This window comes from Leucopleurus acutus (assembly GCF_964270905.1).
Source record: "Leucopleurus acutus genome assembly, chromosome: 11".
NCBI lineage: Eukaryota > Metazoa > Chordata > Mammalia > Artiodactyla > Delphinidae > Leucopleurus > Leucopleurus acutus.
Window position 1 is genome coordinate 66,389,007 of NC_139152.1, and position 23,547 is coordinate 66,412,553.

General features: G+C 35.9%; 1 protein-coding gene across 1 annotated transcript in view; it reads left to right on the forward strand.

Annotated features, from left to right (window-relative positions):
* ACSS3 (acyl-CoA synthetase short chain family member 3) overlaps positions 1–23,547 on the forward strand; it is a 143,535-nt gene that overhangs the window by 52,662 nt on the left and 67,326 nt on the right. The window contains exons 4-7 of the mRNA XM_082850019.1: positions 3,105–3,239; positions 5,742–5,882; positions 15,036–15,116; positions 15,197–15,292. Of these exons, the coding sequence (XP_082706145.1) occupies positions 3,105–3,239; positions 5,742–5,882; positions 15,036–15,116; positions 15,197–15,292 (453 nt within the window). The remainder of the gene's footprint in view (positions 1–3,104; positions 3,240–5,741; positions 5,883–15,035; positions 15,117–15,196; positions 15,293–23,547) is intronic.

Here is a 23,547-nt window from a genome sequence, read left to right on the forward strand (position 1 = left end):
AGCAAACTTTTTTCTGTAAGTTACCAGATAGTAAATATTTTAGGCATTTCACGTTACATGGTTTCTGTTGCAACTACTCAGCTGTGCTGTTGTAGCACAAAAACAGCCTTAGACACTGCAGGAACTAAGGGCAAAGCAGTGTTCCAACAACACTTTACAGAATGTAATTTGGGCAGAGTTTGGCTCTGAATCATAGTTTGCAGATCCCTGATTTAGAGGCAGGAATGATATCTTTTAGTTGGGGTGGCTGAAGGCAGCTTCCTGAAGGAGGTGAGATTTGAGTTACATCTTAGCTAAGATTCAGCTAGTTGAAGAGAATGACAGTGGGATCCAAAAGGCTAGAAAAAGAATAAGAGTCTAGCATGGGAGGCAGGAAAGGGTAAAAATTCATTTAAAGGACAGCAAATAGACCAATGTGATTGAAGAGGGAGAGAAGGTGAGCTTGAAAAGGCAGTTATTGTCTGAATTGCATCCTGTAGACGCTGACCGGTCAAATTTTTGAGCAGGTGACTGTCATGTTTTAAGCAATGTTAAGAGGAGGTAAGTCTTGCAATATGATGTGAGTGGGAGAGAGGATAGAACGAGAACCTTTGGTAGGTGGTCTCTTTGTGAATCAGTGGCTAGTGGGCAATGTGCAGGAGAGGAACAGCAGTGGGAAGATTAAAGAAGGAAGGTCATTATGGGAGTAGGAGATGACTGACCTTTATAGAGTTTTATAAGGCCAGGATGAGAAACATTCTTAACAAAAAAAGGGAACTAATATATATTGAGGGTCCCCAGAGTACTAGGCATGAGGTGAGGTTTTACATATCTGACTTCATCTGGTAATAGATCAGTTATTAGAACTAGGAAGCTGGTTTGCACACTAACTGGCTGGATTCTGTTTTTTCTCTCTTTTTAAAAACATGTTGAGTTAGTGCTTATGAAGGGAAATCTAGGGGGAAATATCAGTCACTGATCTGCAAATCAGTGGGCGGTTGGAGACTTCCCTGAGGAAGCTATAGACTCTGGCTTTTCAGCTATAGAAATCTTAAACACCATTTGGGCAAAGGTATGGGATATATTGTTTCTTTTTTAAAAGATTTTATACGATGTGGGAAAATTTATATATATATATATATATATATATATAAAATAAGAATTTATAAAACTCATGCTGTATCACTGGAGGAGTTTTCATCCATAAGACACACACACATAGACACCTCCCCCACCCCCAAACTTGTTAAGGAGTTTAGGCAGTAAGTGCATATTCTTATGGGCGGGACCATTGAGCAAGTCAAATTAATGGCGAGGAGATGGAGGTATAGACACATACCGTAGATATTTGGATGATAATTGAAACCAGGGATGATTCTGATGTCATAATTTTCAACTAATTAGGCCGAAGAAAAAGTTTTATTTTAACAGATGAAGATGGGAAGAATGTAGTCCACTTGAGATGGAATAAAACCTCCAATAAAAGGCTCTTAATAGAAATGTGAAAGGGATTGTTTTCTAGAGGAAGAATCTAATTTTGACTTTAAATTATTCAATAATTATTTATAATATTAATATTATAAATATAAATTAATATAAATTATCAATAATTATTAAATTATTCAACTTTTGATATAGTCTATATATGTTTTTAATTTGATGTGTAACTTACTTTCATTTATTCAGAATTTAAAATTCTAATCTTAGGGAATGTTATCTGGAGTTATTTTTGTACATATTTCAGATATTAAAATGTGAATTATATTCAAATGTCTGACCTTTAAAAAAGGATACAAGATTTACTCTTTCATTTCTTTCCTTTTAAAAGGCAGCTTGAAATAGTGGAAAGAGGAAGACTCTGAAATCAGTCAGTACTGGCCCTTTTTCTGATTCTAACACTTCTAACCTGGAGCAAGCTATGCAACTGCCCTGAGCCTCAGCTCCATGAATATTAAATGATATTAAAAACCAGAAAGTGCTATATATGCATATATTTGACATTATATAAACCTTCCCTAGATGAAATGTATTGTAAGCAGAAATCAAAATTCAGGAATAGGTGCATTATGTTGGGCTGATTATCTTTCTCCTGAGTAATTTATTATCTGTTTCCTTTGCTTTGGATTTCTTCGTGAAGAAACAGTGTACTTAAAAGAATAAAGGTATGTTTGTTTTGCAGATTAACGAGAATTTTGGTTCAGTGTCACAAATATTTGTTGAGCGCTTATGGTATGGCAAGCATTGTAACAGGCATAGGAGACAGGGAGGTAACAGGGTCCAAATTTGGCCTTGGAGAGCTTCCTGTGCAGAGGTGGGGACAAAGGAACACTTTGACTATAGTTGGATATCTGAGGCCTGCTCAGAATCTACCAGGGAAGGAAGATTGATCCTAAGCCTTTTAGCTACACCTGTGCATATCTTGAAGAATGACTAGCAAGTTGTCAGGTAAAGAAGAGTGCCAAGTGTGTCTTAATGACGGGGGCATGTTCTGGTTTTGTGGGCCTTGAAACTTAAATGAGAGCCCTTTTAAGAAAAATATGACAAAATGACAATATAAAATTTGGTGAAAAAGAGTATGTATTTGGAATGAGAAAAGAATCATAAAATAATTATTGGAGACTCAGGTCTCTTCCTTCTGAGTTCTCTCTAGGTGTTCAAGCAGAGATGCTTACATAAAAAACCTTAGAAATGCTTCCTAATAGCAGTCAGGCTGGGTCTTCCCCCGCTAAGAAATTCTACAACGTCAGCAACAACCAGCTGTTATGCAGGCCTCTGCAAGTGAGGGGGCCCTAGGCTTCCGTTTCACTGGTTCATGGCAAATTTACATCTACCTGATTTAATGAATTCTTTCGAAAGTACTTTTTAAAACCTCATGTTTATTAGCCAGAAGCATCATTAAGTGTGGAATTCTGAACAGGTAAGTGAGATTTATGTGGAAGTGGTTAGGGCTATAACATTTAAAAATAGCTTATTGGTTTTCAGGCCTTTTATTTAATAGAGAACAGAATCATTCAAACGTTTCTTAAGAAATGTTAAATTGTCAGCCTGCATCTGAAATGTTGTGGTTACCTTAATCAGGATGGTTAAGCTTTCTCATGTATTTATTTACTTATTTTTCATTGTAGCCCAAGGTCGTTGTTACAGCATCGTTTGGCATTGAACCTGGAAGGAAGGTAGAATACATACCACTTCTAGAAGAAGCTCTGAGAATAGGACAACACAAGCCAGATAAAGTTCTCATTTATAATCGTCCAAATATGGTAATCTGAATATTGAATTTGGTCCTTGCTTATGGTGATGTGCTAAGGATGACTCTTTTTGACCATTTGAAAGGAACACTTGATTTATAAACTGTTGAATATACAATACTTCAGGAATGTCACTATTTTTGGCAAAAAAGAATGATATTTTCTGTCATTATAAAAAACGAGCTTAAAACAAAAAGAGTGGAACATGTGAGTATCTGTAATATTAATGAATTAGAATCAATGTGTAGTCTATTGTGGTGTCCTTTATTAATTTAAATTATACCTATAATAATAATACAGTTGACCCAATGCGGGGGTTAGGGACACTGGCCCACTGGGCAGTTGAAAATCTGCGTATAACTTTTGACTCCCCCATAAACTTACCTAATAGCCTATTGTTGACTGGAAGCCTTACCAATAACATAACCAGTTGATTAGCACGTTATATGTATTATATACTGTATTCTCTTACAATAAAGTAAGCTAGAGAAAAGAAAATGTTATTAAAAAAATCATAAGGAAGAGAAAGTAGATTTATAACTGTATTTACTCATACCATAAGTTTATGTCATCTGTTTACAAGATGAATTGTCTATCAGTACCTGCATCAATATTGGCTTATATGATACAAAACACTGTAGATGTTCTACGTATTACAACACTAAACATCAAAAATGAAAAGATAATGTGAAAAAGAAATTCACAGAAAAGATAATGTGAAAAAGAAATATTTAGGTATAATGATTCATGCATTGATAAAGAAGAAGCAGCAATATGATTGCTTCATGGTAGCCCAGCCTACACACTAATGAGTGAATAATTATACAGTTTTTATGGCATATGGCATTACAGTAATATTCATACTACAGTATTAGTGGTGGTGAACTTACTTTCACTGAGGAACTTACTTTCACAAGTCTTGCCTTGTGCCTACTAACAAGTTTGCCAACTGTAAACTTCCTGATGTGTCATCTTGAGCTTAGTCAATATTTCATAAAATAACTAGATATGTACTGGATCATAACTAGAATTAAATAGCTATAACTCCCCACTACAGTAATTTTTCCATAAGCCACTTCCTTTTTCTTCATCTATCTGGCTTATTTCATTGGCACCATTTTTAAAGAGATCTGTCTAACTTAAGATTTGTCTGTCTAATTCATGGCTCTATTATTATAAAGTTTATAACACTAGAGCTTGGTTCTAGGAACAGAAAAGAAAACAAACATTCCTACCATATTAGTCAATAACGTAGATGGAGGAAAACTTGGATAGCTTTTTGTGTATGTCTCATACTCTCATTAACTTCAAAACTGATTTTTGTTCTTGAAAAAGCAGAAGTAGATTACTCCTCCACCCCCGAAAGTTATTTAATATTCTCTCATTTGGAAAAATGGCCACAGTATTACTCTTAAATGGCCCTGTATAAAGAGAAATTTTAGTGGGTTAGTTGAGATTTCATTGTGAGGACAGTAGTTCCAAAGTAAAAGAAATAGGTTGTGAAGAATAGAAGTTAGGTCCATCCACGTCTCTACAAATGACCCAATTTCTTTCCTTTTTATGTCTGAGTAATATTCCATTGTATATATGTACCACATCTTCTTTATCCATTCATCTGTCAATGGACATTTAGGTTGCTTCCATGTCCTGGCTATTGTAAATAGTGCTTCAGTGAATATTGGGGTGCATGGATGGACCTAAAGTCTGTCATACAGAGTAAGTCAGAAAGAGAAAAATATTGTATATCAACACATATATGTGCAATCTAGAAAAATGGTACAGATGAACCTATTTGCAGGGCAGGAATAGAGACACAGGGGTAGAGAATGGACATGTGGACACGGGGCGGGGGAAGGGGGAGTGAGATGAATTGGGAGATTGGGAATGACATATATACACTAACATGTATAAAACAGATAGCTAGTGAGAACCTGCTGTATAGTGCAGGGAGCTCAGCTTGGTGCCCTGTGGTGACCTAGATGGGTGGGATGGGGGGATGGATTGGAGGGAGGTCCAAGAGGGAGGGGATATATATATACATATAGCTGATTCACTTCTTTGTACAGCAGAAACTAACACAACATTGTAAAGCAACTATGCCCCAATTAAGAAAAATAAAGTGTGTGTTTCAGGTCAAAAAGAAAATAGAAGTTAGCTTATAAAGGTGTGAGTGTACATGCATTTATAGAAGCATGAACCTCTGTTAGTTAAGCTCTGACTGTTGATGAAATCATGCCTGCATCATATTGAATTTCTTAAGGATATCTTTAGGTTTGAATAAAACATTTTCTGTTGTAAGTTTAGTTGAAGCCAACATCAAACTATTGGATTTTTTAATGAACATTTATCTTAACTCGTGACCCTGAAATACTGAGTCATAAGTCTGATATTTAGTGCTCTATAGGCCTAGATTTCAGTCAGATGCTCAGACTAATGTAGATTTAGCTACTCTCCAGTGTTCTCCCGATTTAATCTCCTTTGTTCAGTGCATATTCCTATATTTTTGCTTTGTAGGAGCCGGTTCCTTTGGCTCCAGGTCGTGACCTTGATTGGGATGAAGAGATGGCAAAAGCACAGTCACATGACTGTGTTCCTGTTCTTTCCGAACATCCGCTGTATATTCTTTACACATCTGGAACAACGGGGTTGCCAAAGGTATGCACTATCTTAGGGATAGTGGCAGATTGTTTTGCACTGCGAACATTTGACTACTGACTGAAAGTACTTTATATCTTAAAGACATATTGTGTCTAAATATATAAAAATATTCATTATGTTTCATGTCAAATGCTTTGTCCTTATTTCTTTCAGAATCTTCACAATTATCAGCAATATTCAATTGCTTTAGTAAGCTGTTAAAATTAATACATATTTGATTGAATATCAGTTGGTTTAATAAAATTTTATAAAATATATTTTAAATGAAATATTTTTATTTTTTAAATTGAGGCATAACCTTCATACAGTATGAAAACTGATTTTTGATTTAGAGGAATTCAATTTATTGTTAAAAATGCAACTTTGAGAATTGGCCTAGACAGTCTGAACAACAGGGAATTTATCCAGGGGATTGAACTATTTGATTTGCAGCACTGAAGACACTCAAGGATTTTTTAAGTCTTTTACCCTGAAAGGTGTTTTCACAAAACAAAGTCAAAAGTGTCAATAATCCTGAATGTGTCAGATACCAAACAAATACCACTTTTGCCTAGTATCTCTAAATAATACTGTTTTTTCATATAAATTCATAAAGACTTGTGATATCATCTTCCTATTAATCTTTATTAAGGAGTTCAATATTCATTGAATCATAGAATGTTAGCAGGCAAAGGGACTTTTACAGTCACTTGAATCCTATAGGGCATTGGCCTCTTTATTGATATCGGACCTCTGTAGCATCAGAATTCTGAAAAATTACCTGCTAACACTCTTAAACTAGTGATTATGTTAGTTTAGATGTAAATAAAGGAAAATTAAGACTTAAGACATTTTATATAAAATTCACTTGCTTGTGAAAAAGAGAACATTTGGTAGAGGGATATATTTTCTCGGAGTACAGAGACCATGTTTTATTACATTTTGGTCTACCATCGTGTTTTATATGTAGTTGGTACTCAAATTTTTGTTGAGTGCATAAATAAATTAATGCATATACATGAAGATATTTGTGTTGTTGTAAAATCAAAGCCCTATGATTATTTTAAGAACTCTGGTCATCTGAAAAATAAATATTTCTTATATTGCAGACTCTAAGATTTGTTTGTATAAGCAGTCCAAAGGATCTGCTGGATGCAATCCTTACCCTTCACTTTTTGCAATTCTGCATTATGCACATAGAGTCCAAATGAACGTTTGGCTGTAAAATAAAAGGGGACTCAGCAAGTTATAATCTAATATAAAAGTATCAGCATGAGATGAAACCACTGACCCTGAAAACATAGTATAACCTAACCAAATAAAAAAAATCAATTTAGCTCCTTAAAAGCCTGAAGGAATCTTATAAAAACTTTTCTGCCACCTCAAGACTTTAAATCACTGAAACTCACTGTGGCCTGGATGGGGATCCTTATGAGAGGGCCGAAGAAGAGCGTGTCATCAACTCAAAGCTGACTCAGCTAGTGTAGTAGAAATAAAATAAAAGTAATATACAGGGCATTAAATCTGAAAAGTGGTGGTTCCAGATAAGGAAGAAACCTAGCTATTCCAGGTTTTCTCTGGGTCAAGGAGTTCTTTGTGGGATTCCTAGATGCCCAAACTGAAGATTGTTTGATGTTTTAATCATCCTCATGTTCCTTGTAATGTAGTCCCATCCTGAAGATAATCTATTTCTATAGATTGGAGAAGGATTTAATTGTTTGGAGATTTCTATTCACATTGAATTTAGCTCTATTCAGTATGCATTATTGAGTGTTCATTAGGTGCTAAAAGAGATAAAAATATGAGTAAAGCACAGCCCCTTCAGCATAGTGGGATTGCATATATATCAACACAGATAATGTAAGATAGTCTGTGATCCTTGCCCTAAGAGGACAACCCTACTTCTTGCTTTCTTGAAGAAAAGATGAGATTGGATGGTGTCTGAAGGATTAAATTCCATTAATGCAACAAAGATTACTGAGCACCCAAATATATATCTATCTTTTAGAAGTTTACATTCTATGGCTAGATACAGGAAGTAAACAAAGAACTATACAATCTGTGATGTGTTATGAAGAAAAATAAAGCAGGATAAGGGTGATAGAAAGAGTGGGAGTGCTGTTTTATCAGGGAGATGTCAGGGAAAGCACTTGACAGGGTGACTTTTTTTTTTTTTTTTTTTGCGGTACGCGGGCCTCTCACTGTTGTGGCCTCTCCCATTGCGGAGCACAGGCTCCGGGCGCGCAGGCTCAGCGGCCATGGCTCACGGGCCCAGCCGCTCCGCAGCACGTGGGATCTTCCCGGACCGGGGCACGAACCCGTGTCCCCTGCATCTGCAGGTGGACTCTCAACCACTGTGCCACCAGGGAAGCCCGACAGGGTGACATTTGAAAGATGAATAGAACTTCTTCATCAGGTGACATAATAGGGAGGAGGGCATGCCAGGTAGATTGGGTCGACATAAGCAAAGGCAGGAGTGTGTAAGGAAGGTTCCAGGATGGCTAGTGCATTTGGTGCAGATAAAGAAGAGAAATGGCCAGATATATAGGCAGGGGCCAATTGCTTAAAATTGAGCCAAGAAATTTAGTTTATATACTGTATGTAAGGAATGGAGAGCACTAATGCTTCTTAAGAAAAAATATGAAGGAAGGTAACCCTTGCAACATTTTGTTGAGAAGATAGGCAAATACACATAATGGAAACTAGGAGATTGGTTTTCCAGGCTGTGTTTAGTTTAGGACCTTACTTAGGACAGCAAACTTATTAGGGAACAATCAGATTTGGTTCAAGGATAAGAGTAAGGCAGAGGAGGAGTCCAAGACCTTGAACCTGAGAACATAGAAGAGTGGTTTCGAACATTTACTAAAGTATAAACAAAGGAAAATGGTTTGGGGCTGAGAAAACTGGGAGGTTTTGGACATATTGAGTATGATGTATCCTTGGGACATTAACATGGAGATGCCCAGCCAGTAGCTGGAAGTGAAAGTCTGGGTCCAAGAATACATCTGGATTTGCAGATCGACCCTTGGAACGTCATTGGTTATAGAGGAATGGTGTTTAAATCATGGGAACGGGTAGGTTTTAACAGAGTAGGACATGCAGAATGGCAAGACAAAGTAGTCGTTTCTCAAGGTCTTTCAGAAACATTTCCTTTAACCCTCCAGTGGACTTTAGAATTCCAAATGCATTGAAATTATATGTTGCCAACAAATATTTATGCCACTTATTTTATTCTACTTTTTAATATATTACTTTTTATTTACTTATTTTCATAACATTGCATGTTCTCTGAGGTCTTAGAATATATTTCATACATCTTTGAATCCACTCTGGCACTAACCTTAGAATGGGGCCATGGTAGATCATCAGAATATTTGTTAAATAATCTCCTACTTTTCCAGTTAGCTCCCAGATGCCTTTTTTTTTGATTAAAATATAGCTGATTTACAATATTGTATTAGTTTCAGGTGTACAGCAAAGTGTTTCAGCTTTATATATATATATGTATATATTCAGTTATGTAGATATATATTCTTTTTTTAGATTCTTTTCCATTATAGGTTATTACAAGATATTGAGTATCCAGATGCCTCTTTATTCATAAGATTCTCACTTCATTTTTGGTAGACATAATCAGAATTAATAGGATCTGAATTTTTAATATTGCGATTCCCAGAATAGAAGTACAGGAAAGATGAGCACGCAAGCATTTAAATATAAATTTCGTGTCATCATATAATTTGTTTTCTTGATCTTTGATCTTCATGAGGAAAAATAATGTTGTGAGCCCATAAAAATATGATGCTTAAAAATGCTCATTTCTAAAAAACAAAAAAAAGCTCATTTCTCATAGGCACATATAAGACACACACAATGCAGCCTGTTTTTTGATTAGAATTTTCAGATATATCTAGGGCATATTTGCGTCTCTGCATCTGCCAACCCTGGATTTGTCAGGTTGTTATATGACAGGTTAATCTGTTAGCTGCTGCACATATTCTAGCAACCACAGCTGAGCTGCTTTGCATACATTTCTGTCCTGTTGTACACTTTTATCCTGTTTGGTTTAGGTACCTATATTCAAGTTACTTCAAGGAACTACACAATAGAAGAATCCCTCATCTGGATGGGGTGTCGTTTTGGGAGTGGGAGATTTAGTGATGGTCATATTTATCTTCTTCCGGCTTGCTGTCATGGAGGTATGGAGATAACCAAAAAAAAAAAAAAAAAAAAAATTAGTGCCAAAGGAGCACAGAGGAAAAGAAACCAAAAGCAAAGAATTAGAAAAGAAGGCATGGCAGGAAAGTGGTAGATAAGTCCTTTGTCCTGATGTGAATTTATATAATTTATGTTAACTTTTATTCCTACGTGTTAGGTGACTTATTCATATTCTATACTGTAGAAAAAAGTAAGAGAAAGTCAAATAAAAAAACCTGTGAACTTTTTTTTTTTAATCTGTGGTACAATTCTTGCAGTTAAAATGCTGAATTTGCTACACCTTTGCCCCTTATCTCACAATTGCTCAGACCAATAAAAAATTATACTGCTGCTAAAGTATCCTCCATAGAGGCAGCTTCAGAGTCATTGTCTTGTCTACAGCAAGAGATTTTATGTTTGATGAAATATACCAAATGGAATCATTCCATTTCTACTAATATGATTCATTAAATTCTGAAGGTTTCAAGGGTTTCTCTTGAACAAAGAAGAATGTTTTTTAAAAATTATAGTTTTCGTACATGTGCTTATTCATTTAACTGTTAACTCTTTTAATCAGTCAGAAAATGTATTAACTGCCTATTCTATGCTGAAGACACAAAAGCATTCTTATGGTGCCCAGAGTGGTGGAGGAGACTTAGCAGTATGTGCATGTTGTTAGTGCTCAGAGGCTTAGAGAAGTTTGCAGGTCTTGGGGCCATGAAAGAGTAGGGAGAGGCTTTGAACACAAACCTAGTGGATTTGGATGGCTTCCAGAAGAGGTGACACTTTCACAGTGTTGTTAAGTACTTGTGTGATCAAGTAGGAGCTAACCAGGTTCAGAAAAGGGGTGAGGGTGCATTCTAGGAAGAGGGGATATCACCTGTAAAACCACTATGAGAGCAAGAGTATTGTTGGTTTGTTGGAGTTTTTAAGTAAGCAGAACCATACCTCATACTTTTCAACTCACTGACTCCAACTGTTCTTTGGTGAGATTTCTTTTCTTCAGGTAATATTTTTGTTTCCTCTTTCTTCTTGTTTTGTTTTTACTTAATTTGCCAGACTGAATTGAAATGTATATATCAACATACATACAAAGCATAGGCATATACACGTGTACATATAGACATATATGCATATGTATTTACATATGTATGTGTGAATGAATATCTATTTTATGTATGTAAATATGTATATTTGTCTTGTACAAGTCTTTACTACAGAGTAGGGTGATAGAGGGGCTCAACTTAGGAAGTATGAGGTTTTGTCGGTTACTCTATCTAGACTTCTCTTACCTGAATAGTTTGAGATTTGCCATTCAGATTTTTATAGATCTATTAAAAAACATTTTAAAGACTCGCAAACTCTTAATCTTACCACACATCTTAAACTTCCTTTCTCTTCTACTACAACTGATGTTATTTCAACTGTATTTTTTTTTAATTGTGGCAACCAAACAGTACACATTTGATACAGACATGTTTTCTGTTTTATGTTAATGGCCCCATCTATAATATTTTGTGGCTTTCCTTGTCTTCAAAGGCAGCTCATTAAACTGGAAATCATAAAGAACCATCTGTGATAACTGCCGTCCCATTCCTGGATGATGAATAATCAGCCTTTAGTTTCACTCGTATGGACTGAATTTTTAAAATACCCATATACATTAAAAGTGTTTTGTTTAAAGAGCACCTATCTATTCTGAGCTAGAATTCACTTTCATGTCTTTATTAGGGACATGGAGTGTTAGTCCCACCTGGATGTTTTTCAAGTTCTCCAGAAGACTTGAAGTATTATGGCTGATCCTACAAAAACTAGAGCAGTGTATTGGCAGGTTACGGGACTTTTCTGAAAATATATTAGATCATCTATCTTTACTTTTAAGGTAGATAGTATAAGTACATAAAGTAACATATTCAAAAGAGTGAAATGCGTCATGCTTGTGTTTTAGGGGTAAGCACTGATGTTGAATATTTATATCTCATACTGAAGATTTCAGATATACTTTAAAATGCCATTTTTTGTTTCTGATTAATTTTGCATACTAGAGTATAATGATTTGTAGGTTTTTCTGAGCATGGTTTATGTATTTTCGGAGGCTGAACAGGGTTTATCTTTTGCATTTTAATTATCATTACCTGGAAAATATGATTACAAACAAGAAATGCTTTATCATCTTAATGTTAGTCACATGTTAATATTATAATAAAGAAACTCTCTTCTTAAAACTAATCTTTCAGTTTTTTTACTCTTGAACTTCTTATAAAACTTCATATACATGGAGTATATGAAATTATGCAGTTTTATTTTCTACACCATACCAAATACCCAGGAAATTGAAAACTGTCATCTGTTATTTCATATCGATAATCTATATTAATGAATAAAAAAAGACGTCTGAAGAAAAATTTTATACTCATTCTTTAAAAAAATAAAAATAAGTGGATATCAAAGACCCATGATAAACAGACATGACTTTTCTGTCTCCTGTAGCTCCACTTTAGTTGTTTTAATGAGAATGTTCAATGATAACCTCTAAATTTTTTTTTTTTTTTTTTTTGCGGTACGCGGGCCTCTCACTGCTGCGGCCTCTCCCGTTGCGGAGCACAGGCTCCGGACGCGCAGGCCCAGCGGCCATGGCTCACGGGCCCAGCCGCTCCGCGGCATGCGGGATCCTCCCGGACCGGGGCACGAACCCGCGCCCCCTGCATCGGCAGGCGGACTCCCAACCTCTGCGCCACCAGGGAAGCCCAACCTCTAAATTTTTAATATTTCTGCCTTTTGTGTGGTATTAGCACAGGGAAAACTTTTTTTAAAAAAACAGTAATTGCTAGAATTAAGGAAATAATTTTGTTAGGAGGACAGTAAATTCTAACCTGTATAATTTTATATACTTCTTCGTGCATGGTCTCATTTTTAAGTCTAACTTTTTGGGGTCAAATGGATTTAGGTAGCCACCATTTTACAGACAAAGCAACATTGGTAAATAACCTTTAAAGAAGGGTTCACTTGAGAGGCAAACAGAAATTTGATAACCTATCCTTTAAAATATCTTCTAAGTTTTACAAATGAATTACTACTCATTTATTTTCTCCTTAGCCTTTTATTCCTTTCTATAACTTCCAGTTGATTAATCTTACCCTCATTTAATATAAAAATTTACCCATTTATAATGATATTTAGAATTATTTATAAATATGACCTCTAAATGCAGGGACAGGCAGGTGAAGAGAAATTCTAAAACATCTTAAGTGAAATCATGACTGACATTAATTATCAAAGAATATGGATAGCATATTGTCTATGAAAAAACTTCACATTTTATCCTCTACCAAACGAATAAAAAGTTTTAGAGAAGAGTGCTTGCAAGTTGATTAATATCAAATTCATCAAGGTATTGAACTATAGGAAAAGACCTTCTCAATAGGACAAACAAATTAGCAAAATGCGTGGAAGACCATACAGCATATACTCGGTAAAGAGCTGCTCAGTTTACGTGGGAAAATGCATGTGTGAAATTTACTGGCAGGGGCTTAGGATTTCTAATACTCCCAAGGTGATCAAGAGAGCTAACTGCATGCTAACCATGTCATACAACCTAGAAAGTACCCATCAAATGCCAACAAAGTTGCCTGTGATGTTTGCCAAGAGACCAGATAAAATGTATTCCACAGCTTGATACCTATGTTTTATTAGTGGTACCTGAGGAGAGCAGCAATTTTAGTAACAAACAGAAAGTCAATTTCTTTTTCATTTCCTGATTCATGTATGTGTGTTACAGTTACAGAACTGTGCCAAAAAATGTTCAACTAGTAGCACGTTCGTTAATTAGGACCATGTGTGCCCTTTCAGGTAAAATAATTATCTTCTTCACAAAGCAATTCTAGTTGCTCTACTGAGAGGTGCTTGAAAATACTTGTGAGTGAAATATAACATATTTCTTAGCAAGCATTCACCTTCTTGCTCTGAATATTCACATCATTAAGTCTTTTTGAGCCAATGATTAATGTTTATAGTGAAGCAATAAATGAAATTAATTATTAAATTTACTATCAGTTATTATTTATGATAACTCTTGTGCTCAGTTTTCAAAAATTAATCTTGTATTAACATTGAATATGTTCGCTGTCAAGGATAGCTGCTAGAAACTATAGTACCGTGGTGTAACAATCCCTACTTTTGCCCAAATGTAATGTAAGGAAAATCTGTCAGCCTTAGATCCAACTCATCAGGATTGATTACTCAGAGTTTGAGAATTCATCACTAAAGAACTGCTCAGCTCTGATACTGTGGTAGTGTGACCACAAGGGTAGCATTGTATGAAGGATCCAGTTAGAATATGACTCTTTCCTCTAAGCATCCTGTTATTATTTAATAATATTAAGGAATAAGCATCCTTATAGTAGTCTGTTTCTTAGGCATACAGCTACCTTTGACATTTCTGTGCACTTAATTTTGAGAGTTTCCATTTTTGTTCCAGAAATATGTGTGAAAATGTAATTGTTGAAAATATCATGCTAAGTCTTTGATTTTTTTTTTTTTTTTGGCCGTGCACAGCGTGCAGGATCTTAGTTCCCTGACCAGGGATCGAACCCATGCCCCCCATGGTGGAAGCGCAGAGTCCTAACCACTGGACTGCCAGGGAATTCCCTGTAATGTTGATAATTTATGTTACCACTGTAAATGTTTTTTATTGCATGTGACTTCGTGAAATCATGTTTCCTTTAGAAGGTTCAGAATGGTCTGTGAGAATGGATTCTACAAATGGACTAATACGGACAAATTATTCTGTTTTTGTTACTGGAGGAGCCAAAGAAATAGTGATTCAGATAGAATTATATGAAAGCCAAAGTTATTTATAGCTTATAGAATATGAAATACTCTAAACAGGAACTTTTCTTAAGTGGACAGTATGAAGAGAGAGAATCTTTTAACACACTGTCTATTGATTTTAATTTCACCTTTTCTCTTCTTTAGGGTGTGGTGAGGCCCACTGGAGGATACGCTGTAATGCTTAACTGGTCAATGTCTTCTATATATGGACTTAAACCTGGAGAGGTAATCATGGTTTTAAATTCACATTACATGACATTTCTCTGGTTAAGATATATGCATTTTATTATCTTCTTTTCGTTTAGGTGTGGTGGGCAGCTTCTGACTTAGGCTGGGTTGTCGGCCATTCCTATATCTGTTATGGACCTCTGCTACACGGAAACACAACAGTTTTATATGAGGTAATAAAATAAAATTAATACTACATATACATAATATTAATTTTACTAAAAGTTTTAGAGAAGTAGTCCTAAGTAGGAAAAGAAAACTGAATGGGGGCAGGGGACGTTTTTATATCTTCTTCCAGTTATTTCATAAGAGAAAGAAATATATATTTAGAAAAAAATAAACAACTATTTAAATTGTGTTGAACAAAGACATAAAAATTATATTCTGAAAAATATACACTCACAAGCTTGATGTCTGTCACTTTCTAGAAAATATTACTAGACTGATACTGATTTAGAATCTTAGAAAACAGCCATCATAAAACAAGCAACAGAGATTCACCTCTTTGTGTTCTTATAGGATTAATGGATTTCAAATACATGGTTTCTTGATTTTAGCTAGACATTTTTGGTAGTTTCTGATGATCGCTATATGTATAAGGGAGAGAGTCATAGACTGATCAGATTCATAGCTGAATAAATGACTGCTTTAGATTCTGTTGCATGGACTAATGTTACCCAGGAATAATATTTTTGTGTGTATATTAGAAAATTCTGCTCTTATGCCTATTCTATTTAATTTTAGCAAATGCCTTATACAAATATTTAAAACACATACGTATCAGATATGTAGGAGATAAAAATTTGAGAGGGACAGCAAAATGGTGGTTTGCTAGATCAGTATACAAATGATCTTGGACTTTTGGGACAAAAAACACAAGATGGGAAAATATGGAAATCTTTACAATCTTATATTTATATTAAAAATAATTGCAAAAATGAAGTAAGGGAAACTTGAGTTGGTTGCAGTTTATGTGGTTAAATCCCTGTGTATTATGAGTTCAAACATGAACGGTTGATAGGATTGCTTTAAAAAAATACTCACCATATGCAATGTTATAATCTTATTTTTTCACACTTGGAAATCTGTGTTCAGTTTAATGAGGAGGAGAAAAAAATCATTAACTTATTGGAAAGAATTTGGATGAAAGGGACCAGGGTGAAAATGTCATACAAGAAAGAGATGAAGGAATTGTGAATGGTTAGTCTGATAAAAATAATATATTTAGTGTGCATATACGTTAAGTATCTTTCGACATTTAAAGAGTTGCCACATATAAAGGAAGTAGTGTAGTAATTGTAGTAATGTGGAGTTCCAGATATCTATCTTTTGGAATAATCAGAGAAAATTTAACTGTCCGTTAGTAGAATAGGGAAGTTCGCAAATAGGAGGCTCTCTTTCACTTAAAGTCTGTCAACATCAAGAAAGAAATTTGAAGACGGGAATTTTATACGCGAGGTGTGGATAATAGTATTAGATGATGTCAAAGTTCTTTACAATCTTAAAATTCTTTAACTCAATGATTCTGAAAAAATTAGAGACTATTCTTGATCTTCATGGAAGTCTTCTAGTCCCAGTCACCATTTAAAGACATGAGTGTTTCTTCATTTTCAGCTGGCTGGTTTTCTGTCTCTGAATGCTCAGAGGTACTAAGGCAGACTTTGACACAAGTATTAAACCGTCATGCACTTCTCCACATATTTTATACTATGCCTTTGTCCTTTGTAGACTTAACATGCACTGTGGTGTTTGTAATAATTAAAACATAAAATAATCTTGACACATCTGTCCCATACCAAAATCCTTGCAATAGAATAAATGTTTATTAAAATAATAATTCCCCTTGAAGTAAACAAAATAAGCCTCAACACTGAATACTTATAATGAATTATGAAATTGCTAACATAAAGTGACAAAGCCAAAGATGCCATTATATTGAAAAGTATTTATATTTATAAGTATTAACCTGCCTTTAGAACTGAAGTACATGTAATTTTTGTGCATTTACCATTGGCCTTTTTTTATTTCTCAAGTTTATTTGAAACATGACTTCAACACCATGCAAGGGGCTCCGTTGTTTGTCTTTATCTTGGAATGATGTGCTTAAGAACATTGCAGATGCTCTAAAAGTATTTGTTGTACAAAAGAGTGATCCTTTTTTTAACCTTTTAAACCTTAGCTCTGCACTCTGGTTTCTTTCCTGCGACTTGTAAACATCTTCAATTCTCTCTGATCACAAAACAAAGCCTTTTAGACTTTTGCACATTTCTAGCTATCCCATCTTTATATTCTTCTCCACTAAGTTCCTTGAAAAAATACACTTCCCATACTGTGTGAACTTTATATTCTTCCAATTATTGTTCATCTCACTGAAGTCTGGTTTCTCTCCACATTTGCTTTATAAAGCTGCTGTATCAGAGGTCAACAGTGACTTCATAAATGACAAAGTCAAAGGGCCCCCTTCACTTTGATTTTATTTTTTCTCTCAGTGGCATCAACCCTGCTGACTGAAGGTAATTCTCTCTGTTTTCTTGAGCCCCCTGCCCTTTTGCTATTGTCCAGGCTGTTTCTTTTGCCTGGCATGACTTTCCCTCTGTCTTTCCTTGTTTGGTTAATTCTACCTATCCTTGTAGACTCTGATTAGATGTAATCATCTCTTGGAAAATTTCCTCATAGTCTTTGGCTGTGCTCGGTTCCCCTTTTGTGGTTCCGTTGCCCCCCCCCGAGCATATGTCTGTTAGTGAGCTGACCACACTGTCCTGAATTTATACCTAGTAAAGTGTGGGAACATCAAAAGCCAGTCTCAGCATAGTGCAGAGTACACAGTAAACACTTAATAAATGCTTATAGAACTAAATTGTATGCTGCTCCTCTGTTCTCTTTCTACCTCTCTGACAGCTTGTCCTCCTTTTCCTTTCTTGGTTTCTTTTACTTTGATTCTAAACATTGGGGATTAATAGGGTCTTGTTCTTAGCCCTCTTTTCCCATTCTGCTTATATTTCCTGGATAATCTCCATGCAGTTGGATTTGAGTATTACTAATTAAACCAAGGCTCCCAACTCCTCCTTTCTATATCTGACCTTCCTGCTAAGCATCAGCTTATTATTCGGCACCTTCGGACGGCCCAGGCATCCCTTATGCTCAAGACAATGTGAAATGAACTCACTATCTCCTCTCTTCCTTGCAAAGACATTGCTTTCCATATACTCTACAGTGTTGTTAATGTTACCTGCATTCACTCAGTCATCCAAACTAAGAATCAAGAAGTGATTCTAACTTCATTCTCCTTACATATCATAACCTATTGCTCATTACATTCTACTGAATTTACATTTTAGTACCTATCAAAAGTGTCCTCTTGTTTCCATGTCTCCTGCCGTATGTTCAAGGCTGATAATTTAGCTAGTATGTTGTTGACTGGTGTGTATTCTATGGTTGGCTTCTGATCTCACTTGTGTGGCGCCTATCCTTTCCAGTTGTGTATTTCAGATAGCCACTCTAGAGAATGTTCTAACAAATACTCCTGCCTTCAGACGTCCTTCCAGGCCATCTCTACCCAAACTTCAATTTCTGAGCTCTCCTCACTTACAGTTATCTATCTAAAATGCAAAGACCAAGATTTTTCAAAGGGTTGAGTTCTGCCTCCAGGAAGATAGAGATGATATACTTTTCTCTATTCCTCCCACTAAGTAGAACTAAACATTTTAGGTGTTATGTCTAAAACAAACATAAAACTGAAAGGTGGAGAGAAGAAGGAAAACTGTCTTTAGGGACCTTGGGACTCAAGAAACAACATAATGATGAGAACTTGGGTTTTACTTTTCCTTCATATGTCTTAGATTTGTGTCTGAAGAAGCTGGCAATCCAGAAATGCCAACAACTGAAGACCAAAAAACAAACAAAAAAAAACCTCCAAAAAGAAAAAAATAAAGCCTGATCTCTCAAGCCAAAGAATTAGGAAGGAGCAGCCTAAGCAAGACTTAAAACTTTTAGATGGCTCTACCCCAGATAAATGCCACAGAAAAATCCATAATCCCACCCCCACCACCAAACAGCAAAGGCTAAGTGGGAAGCTTAGACTTCCAAAATTGTCAGGCTTTAAGGAGGAGCCGTAACCCTCCCTCTTCCCACAGGGTGGTGTCAAAGGAGTTTGACTAGGGAGCCAAGATTTTCATCCCTGTTAGGTTGTAATGAACTTGAACTTGCAGTGACAGTAGAGACCAAATAAGGAGGCTGGACTTATCTTCCTCACCTATCAGTAATGAGGTACCCCTTCCATTCTCCATTGGGATGGATGGGGTCAGTGGAGGCCTAGTAGAAAGTCAGGACTTTCACCATCAATAATAAGACCACTTGTCTCTTCCCTGTGGTGTCAGTGGACACCACGTTGGGAGCAGTAACAGGGAACTCTCACCTTGTCCAGCCAGGGAGGTGCCATTGGAAGCCTACCGTTAGAACTAGAAGCAACCCAGCAGTAATGAAGTGCATCTTCCCAATTGGGTATCAATGGAGGCCAAATGAGGGACCTGGATTTCTACCCTTACCTCTTCCTTCTTTGCTGGAGTGAAATCTAAGTAAGCCACTTTAAACAAGATTTAAATATGAGTCAGTCTCATAATATAGTACAAAAAAATGTCCAGGATTTGATGAAAAGATCATTCCTCATACCAAGAACTAAAAGGATCGCAAGCTGAATATGAAAAGACAGTTGATAGATACCAATACTGAGATGACGGAGATGTTAGAATTATCTGACAAAGATTTTAAAGCAGCTGTGGTAAAAATGCTTCAACAATTGATGATGGACATTCTTGAAACAATTGAAAAAATAGACAGTCACAGTAAAGAAATAAAAAGTTCCAGCAAAGATATAGATGCTATAACGAACAACCATATGGAAATTTTAGAACTGAAAAATACAATAACCAAGATAAAAACTCAATAGATGGGCTCAGTACCAGCATGGAAGGGACAGAGGAAACAATTAATGAACTGGAAGAAGGAACAATAGAAATTACCCAATCTAAACAACAGAAAGAAAATAGACTGAAAAGAAAAAACTAACAGAGCCTCAGGGATATGTGGAATGATGACAAAAGATCTAGCACTTGTGACTTCAGTCATGGAAGGAAAGGAGAAAGAGAGTGGGCCTGAAAAAAGTACTCAAAAAAATAATGGAAAACTTCTGAAAACTTCTCAACTTCTCAAATTTGGCCAAAGATATACATCTATAGATTTAAGAAACTGAGCAAACCCCCAAACAAGATTACTCTAAAGAAATCCACATTCACACAAAAAAACCTTAACTTTCTGAAAATTGAAGGCAAAAGAAATAATCTTGAAAGTAGTGAAAGAGAAAAGGATACCTTATCGGTAGGGGTAAAACCGTTTGAATGACAGGATTTTTTCAAATACCAGGGAAGTCAGAGGGAAGTGACAATGTTTTTCAAGTGTGGAAAGAAAAGAACTGTCGATCCAGAATTCTATATTCATCCAAAATATACTTTGAGAATAAAGGAGAAATAAAGACATTCTCAAGATGAAGAAAAATTTAGAGAATTTGTCACCACTAGGCCTCCCCAAAAAGGACAGCCAGTGGCCAGTAGTTAATGATAAAAGACTAAGTACTTCCCCCGATGTCTGAGAACAAAGCAAGCATGTCCACTCTTACCACTCTCTTCAATATACTCCTGGAAGTTCTGGCCAATTTGATAGGGCAATATATGGAAACAGAAAGAGAAACATATCAGAAAGGAAGAAATAAAATTGTCTTTATTTGCAGATGGCATGATTGTCTATGTAGGAAATTATAAAACATATTTTAAAACCCTCAATTAATAAGTGAGTTCAACCAGGTCTCAGGAGACAAGGTAAGCATACAAACATCAATTGTTTTTCTCCATAATAAACACCTTTGGCTACAAGAGAGCAACATGAGGAGTCCTTGTAGAGATGGAACTGTCCTTTATCTTGATTATATCAATATCCCGATTGTGATATTAAACGATAGTTTTGCAAGATGTTACTGATAGGGAAAATTGTATTAAGGGTGCACAACATATCTCTGTATTATCTCTTACAATTCCATGTGGATCTACAATTATCTCATATAAAAAATGTAACTAAAAAGTACAAAAAAGGCTTCAGGGAGCTCCTGTCAAAGAACGTAATTCAAACTCATTTGCACGATACAAATGATCCATGGTCATCTGCCCTTTGCCTGCCTCTAAAGTCTGTCTCTTGTTCCCGGCCCCTAATTCAGCTTCCCACCCAACAATCCACTCCTACTGGCACGTACATGAACAGAACTGCCAGTGACTAAGTTGTTTCCTCTACTAAGATTCCACTTTTGTTCTGATCACGTAGCCGAGTGGTTCTTTTTCTTAAGGGATCAACTTAAATTACATCTTCTCTCTGATATTTTCTTTGCCTTCCTCAGGCGGATTGAAGTTCTTTATACTTCTGTTATACCATCTAGATTCCTTTGATCTTGTAAATACAGTGCTGTGATACTGTAAACTCCTTGAGGGCAGGGAATGTTTGTCATTTACGTACCCCCAAGGTCCAGCACAGTGCCTTTCAGGAAGTAGATAAAATTCGTTGTGTGAATGAACCATTTCTAAGCAGATTAATTGACAACTTGAACATGCAAAATGCTGGGAAAAAACTTACTTGCTTGATTAATTAACACCAAACAAAGGTATAGAAGAGTCCTGACTTGTCACTAGGCCAGCAAGTAAAAAAAATCTTTATTAACCTCCACCAAATAATCGTCCCACATGTGTCCCAATTTTAGGTGGATTACCAAATTAATATTAATATGATTTTATTTTAGTATTATTAGTATTTTTTATTTAGGAAACTAAAATCTCCCATTAAATAATAAAAATACATTCTTTACGTAGTAAGTAGAATAGTTTAGTAGATCATATCTTCATAGGATTACCTTTTCTAAAGAGAAATAAAAGCATACAGTTGACCACAGTTTTATTTTCATTCTTAATGAATTATAGTATTTCAAAGCTATAAATGAGGTAGACAGTGAATTGGTATCTGTGATAATATTTTTCCTTAATGATATATTTTAATTTAACAAAAATTGATATTCTGAAGTATTAAGAGATTTGCAGTTCATTATGTGCCCAAATCATCTAGAGTACAGCAACCAGTTCATAAAACATTTCTTTTTATTAAATGCAAGCGGTTCATGATATCTTACGAATAAATGATGAATGAATCCTTTTTTTCTCACCAAAGTTAAAAAAAGTTATATTCTGGATTTTAATACAAATCTATATTTACAGTGGCCGAAAGAAAATTGAAAATGGTTATAACTAAGTTGGATATTCAGTTTAACTTCTTTTTTTTGCCGTACGCGGGCCTCTCACTGTTGTGGCCTCTCCCGTTGCGGAGCACAGGCTCCGGATGCGCAGGCTCAGCGGCCATGGCTCACAGGCCCAGCCGCTCCGCGGCATGTGGGATCTTCCCGGACCGGGGCACGAAGCCGTGTCCCTTGCATCGGCAGGCGGACTCTCAACCACTGCGCCACCAGGGAAGCCCCAGTTTAACTTCGAAGTACATAAGAGTTACCCACTTGAAACAATCTGTTTCACCATAAAAGCTTACAGTAGGTATTTAAATAAGATTTTCTTTTTTGCCATAGAGGACATATAGCCCAACATCTGCAGGTTAAAAACATGTTGGAAATCCTGGTTGTCTTCTTTGGTTTTAGCTTCCTGATAACTACCAAATTTTCAACACATCCCTGTTTCTCTCATTAAAACAAACAAACAGCAACCAAAAAACCCCACAAAAATCTTTGATTCTCTATCCCCTTGCAGTTACAATACTCTCTCTTCATCTTTAAAGGCTTGCCTATACCCAATAGCTTCATTTTCTAACCTAGAACTTAACTCTGCAATCCTCTCCAATTGGCCTCCTGTCATCATCATTTCATAGTAACAGCTTTTTGATAATTTCCCTAGTGATCTTTATTTTTTCAGATGCCAATGGACATTTTCAGTCCTCTTCATACTTGACTTTTCAACATTTGAAAGGGTTGACTTTCACTCTATCTTAGTCACTTTCTTCCCTTCTAAGGCACAACATGCTCCTATTTTTTTGAAGTTATTCTTATGCTCATTTCTGCTACAGTACTTTTCCTACTTGTTGCCTGAAATATATTCCTCTTATACTTCAGAGCACAGCCAGGTGTTACTTCCTGAGGGAAGCCCCCCTTGACCTCTCTGACTAGGTCAAATCTTTGTAGTCTCTCTTAAGCACCTTGAGTTTTTCCTTCCTGACTTGTGTCACAGTTGCCATTTCACATTAGTTTATAGGCTCCTTTGATTTATTTGCCCCTCTCTGTTCTGAACTCTGAGAGGGAAGGTATCATTTTAGTGTTTGCTCACCATCAAGTCTCAACTTT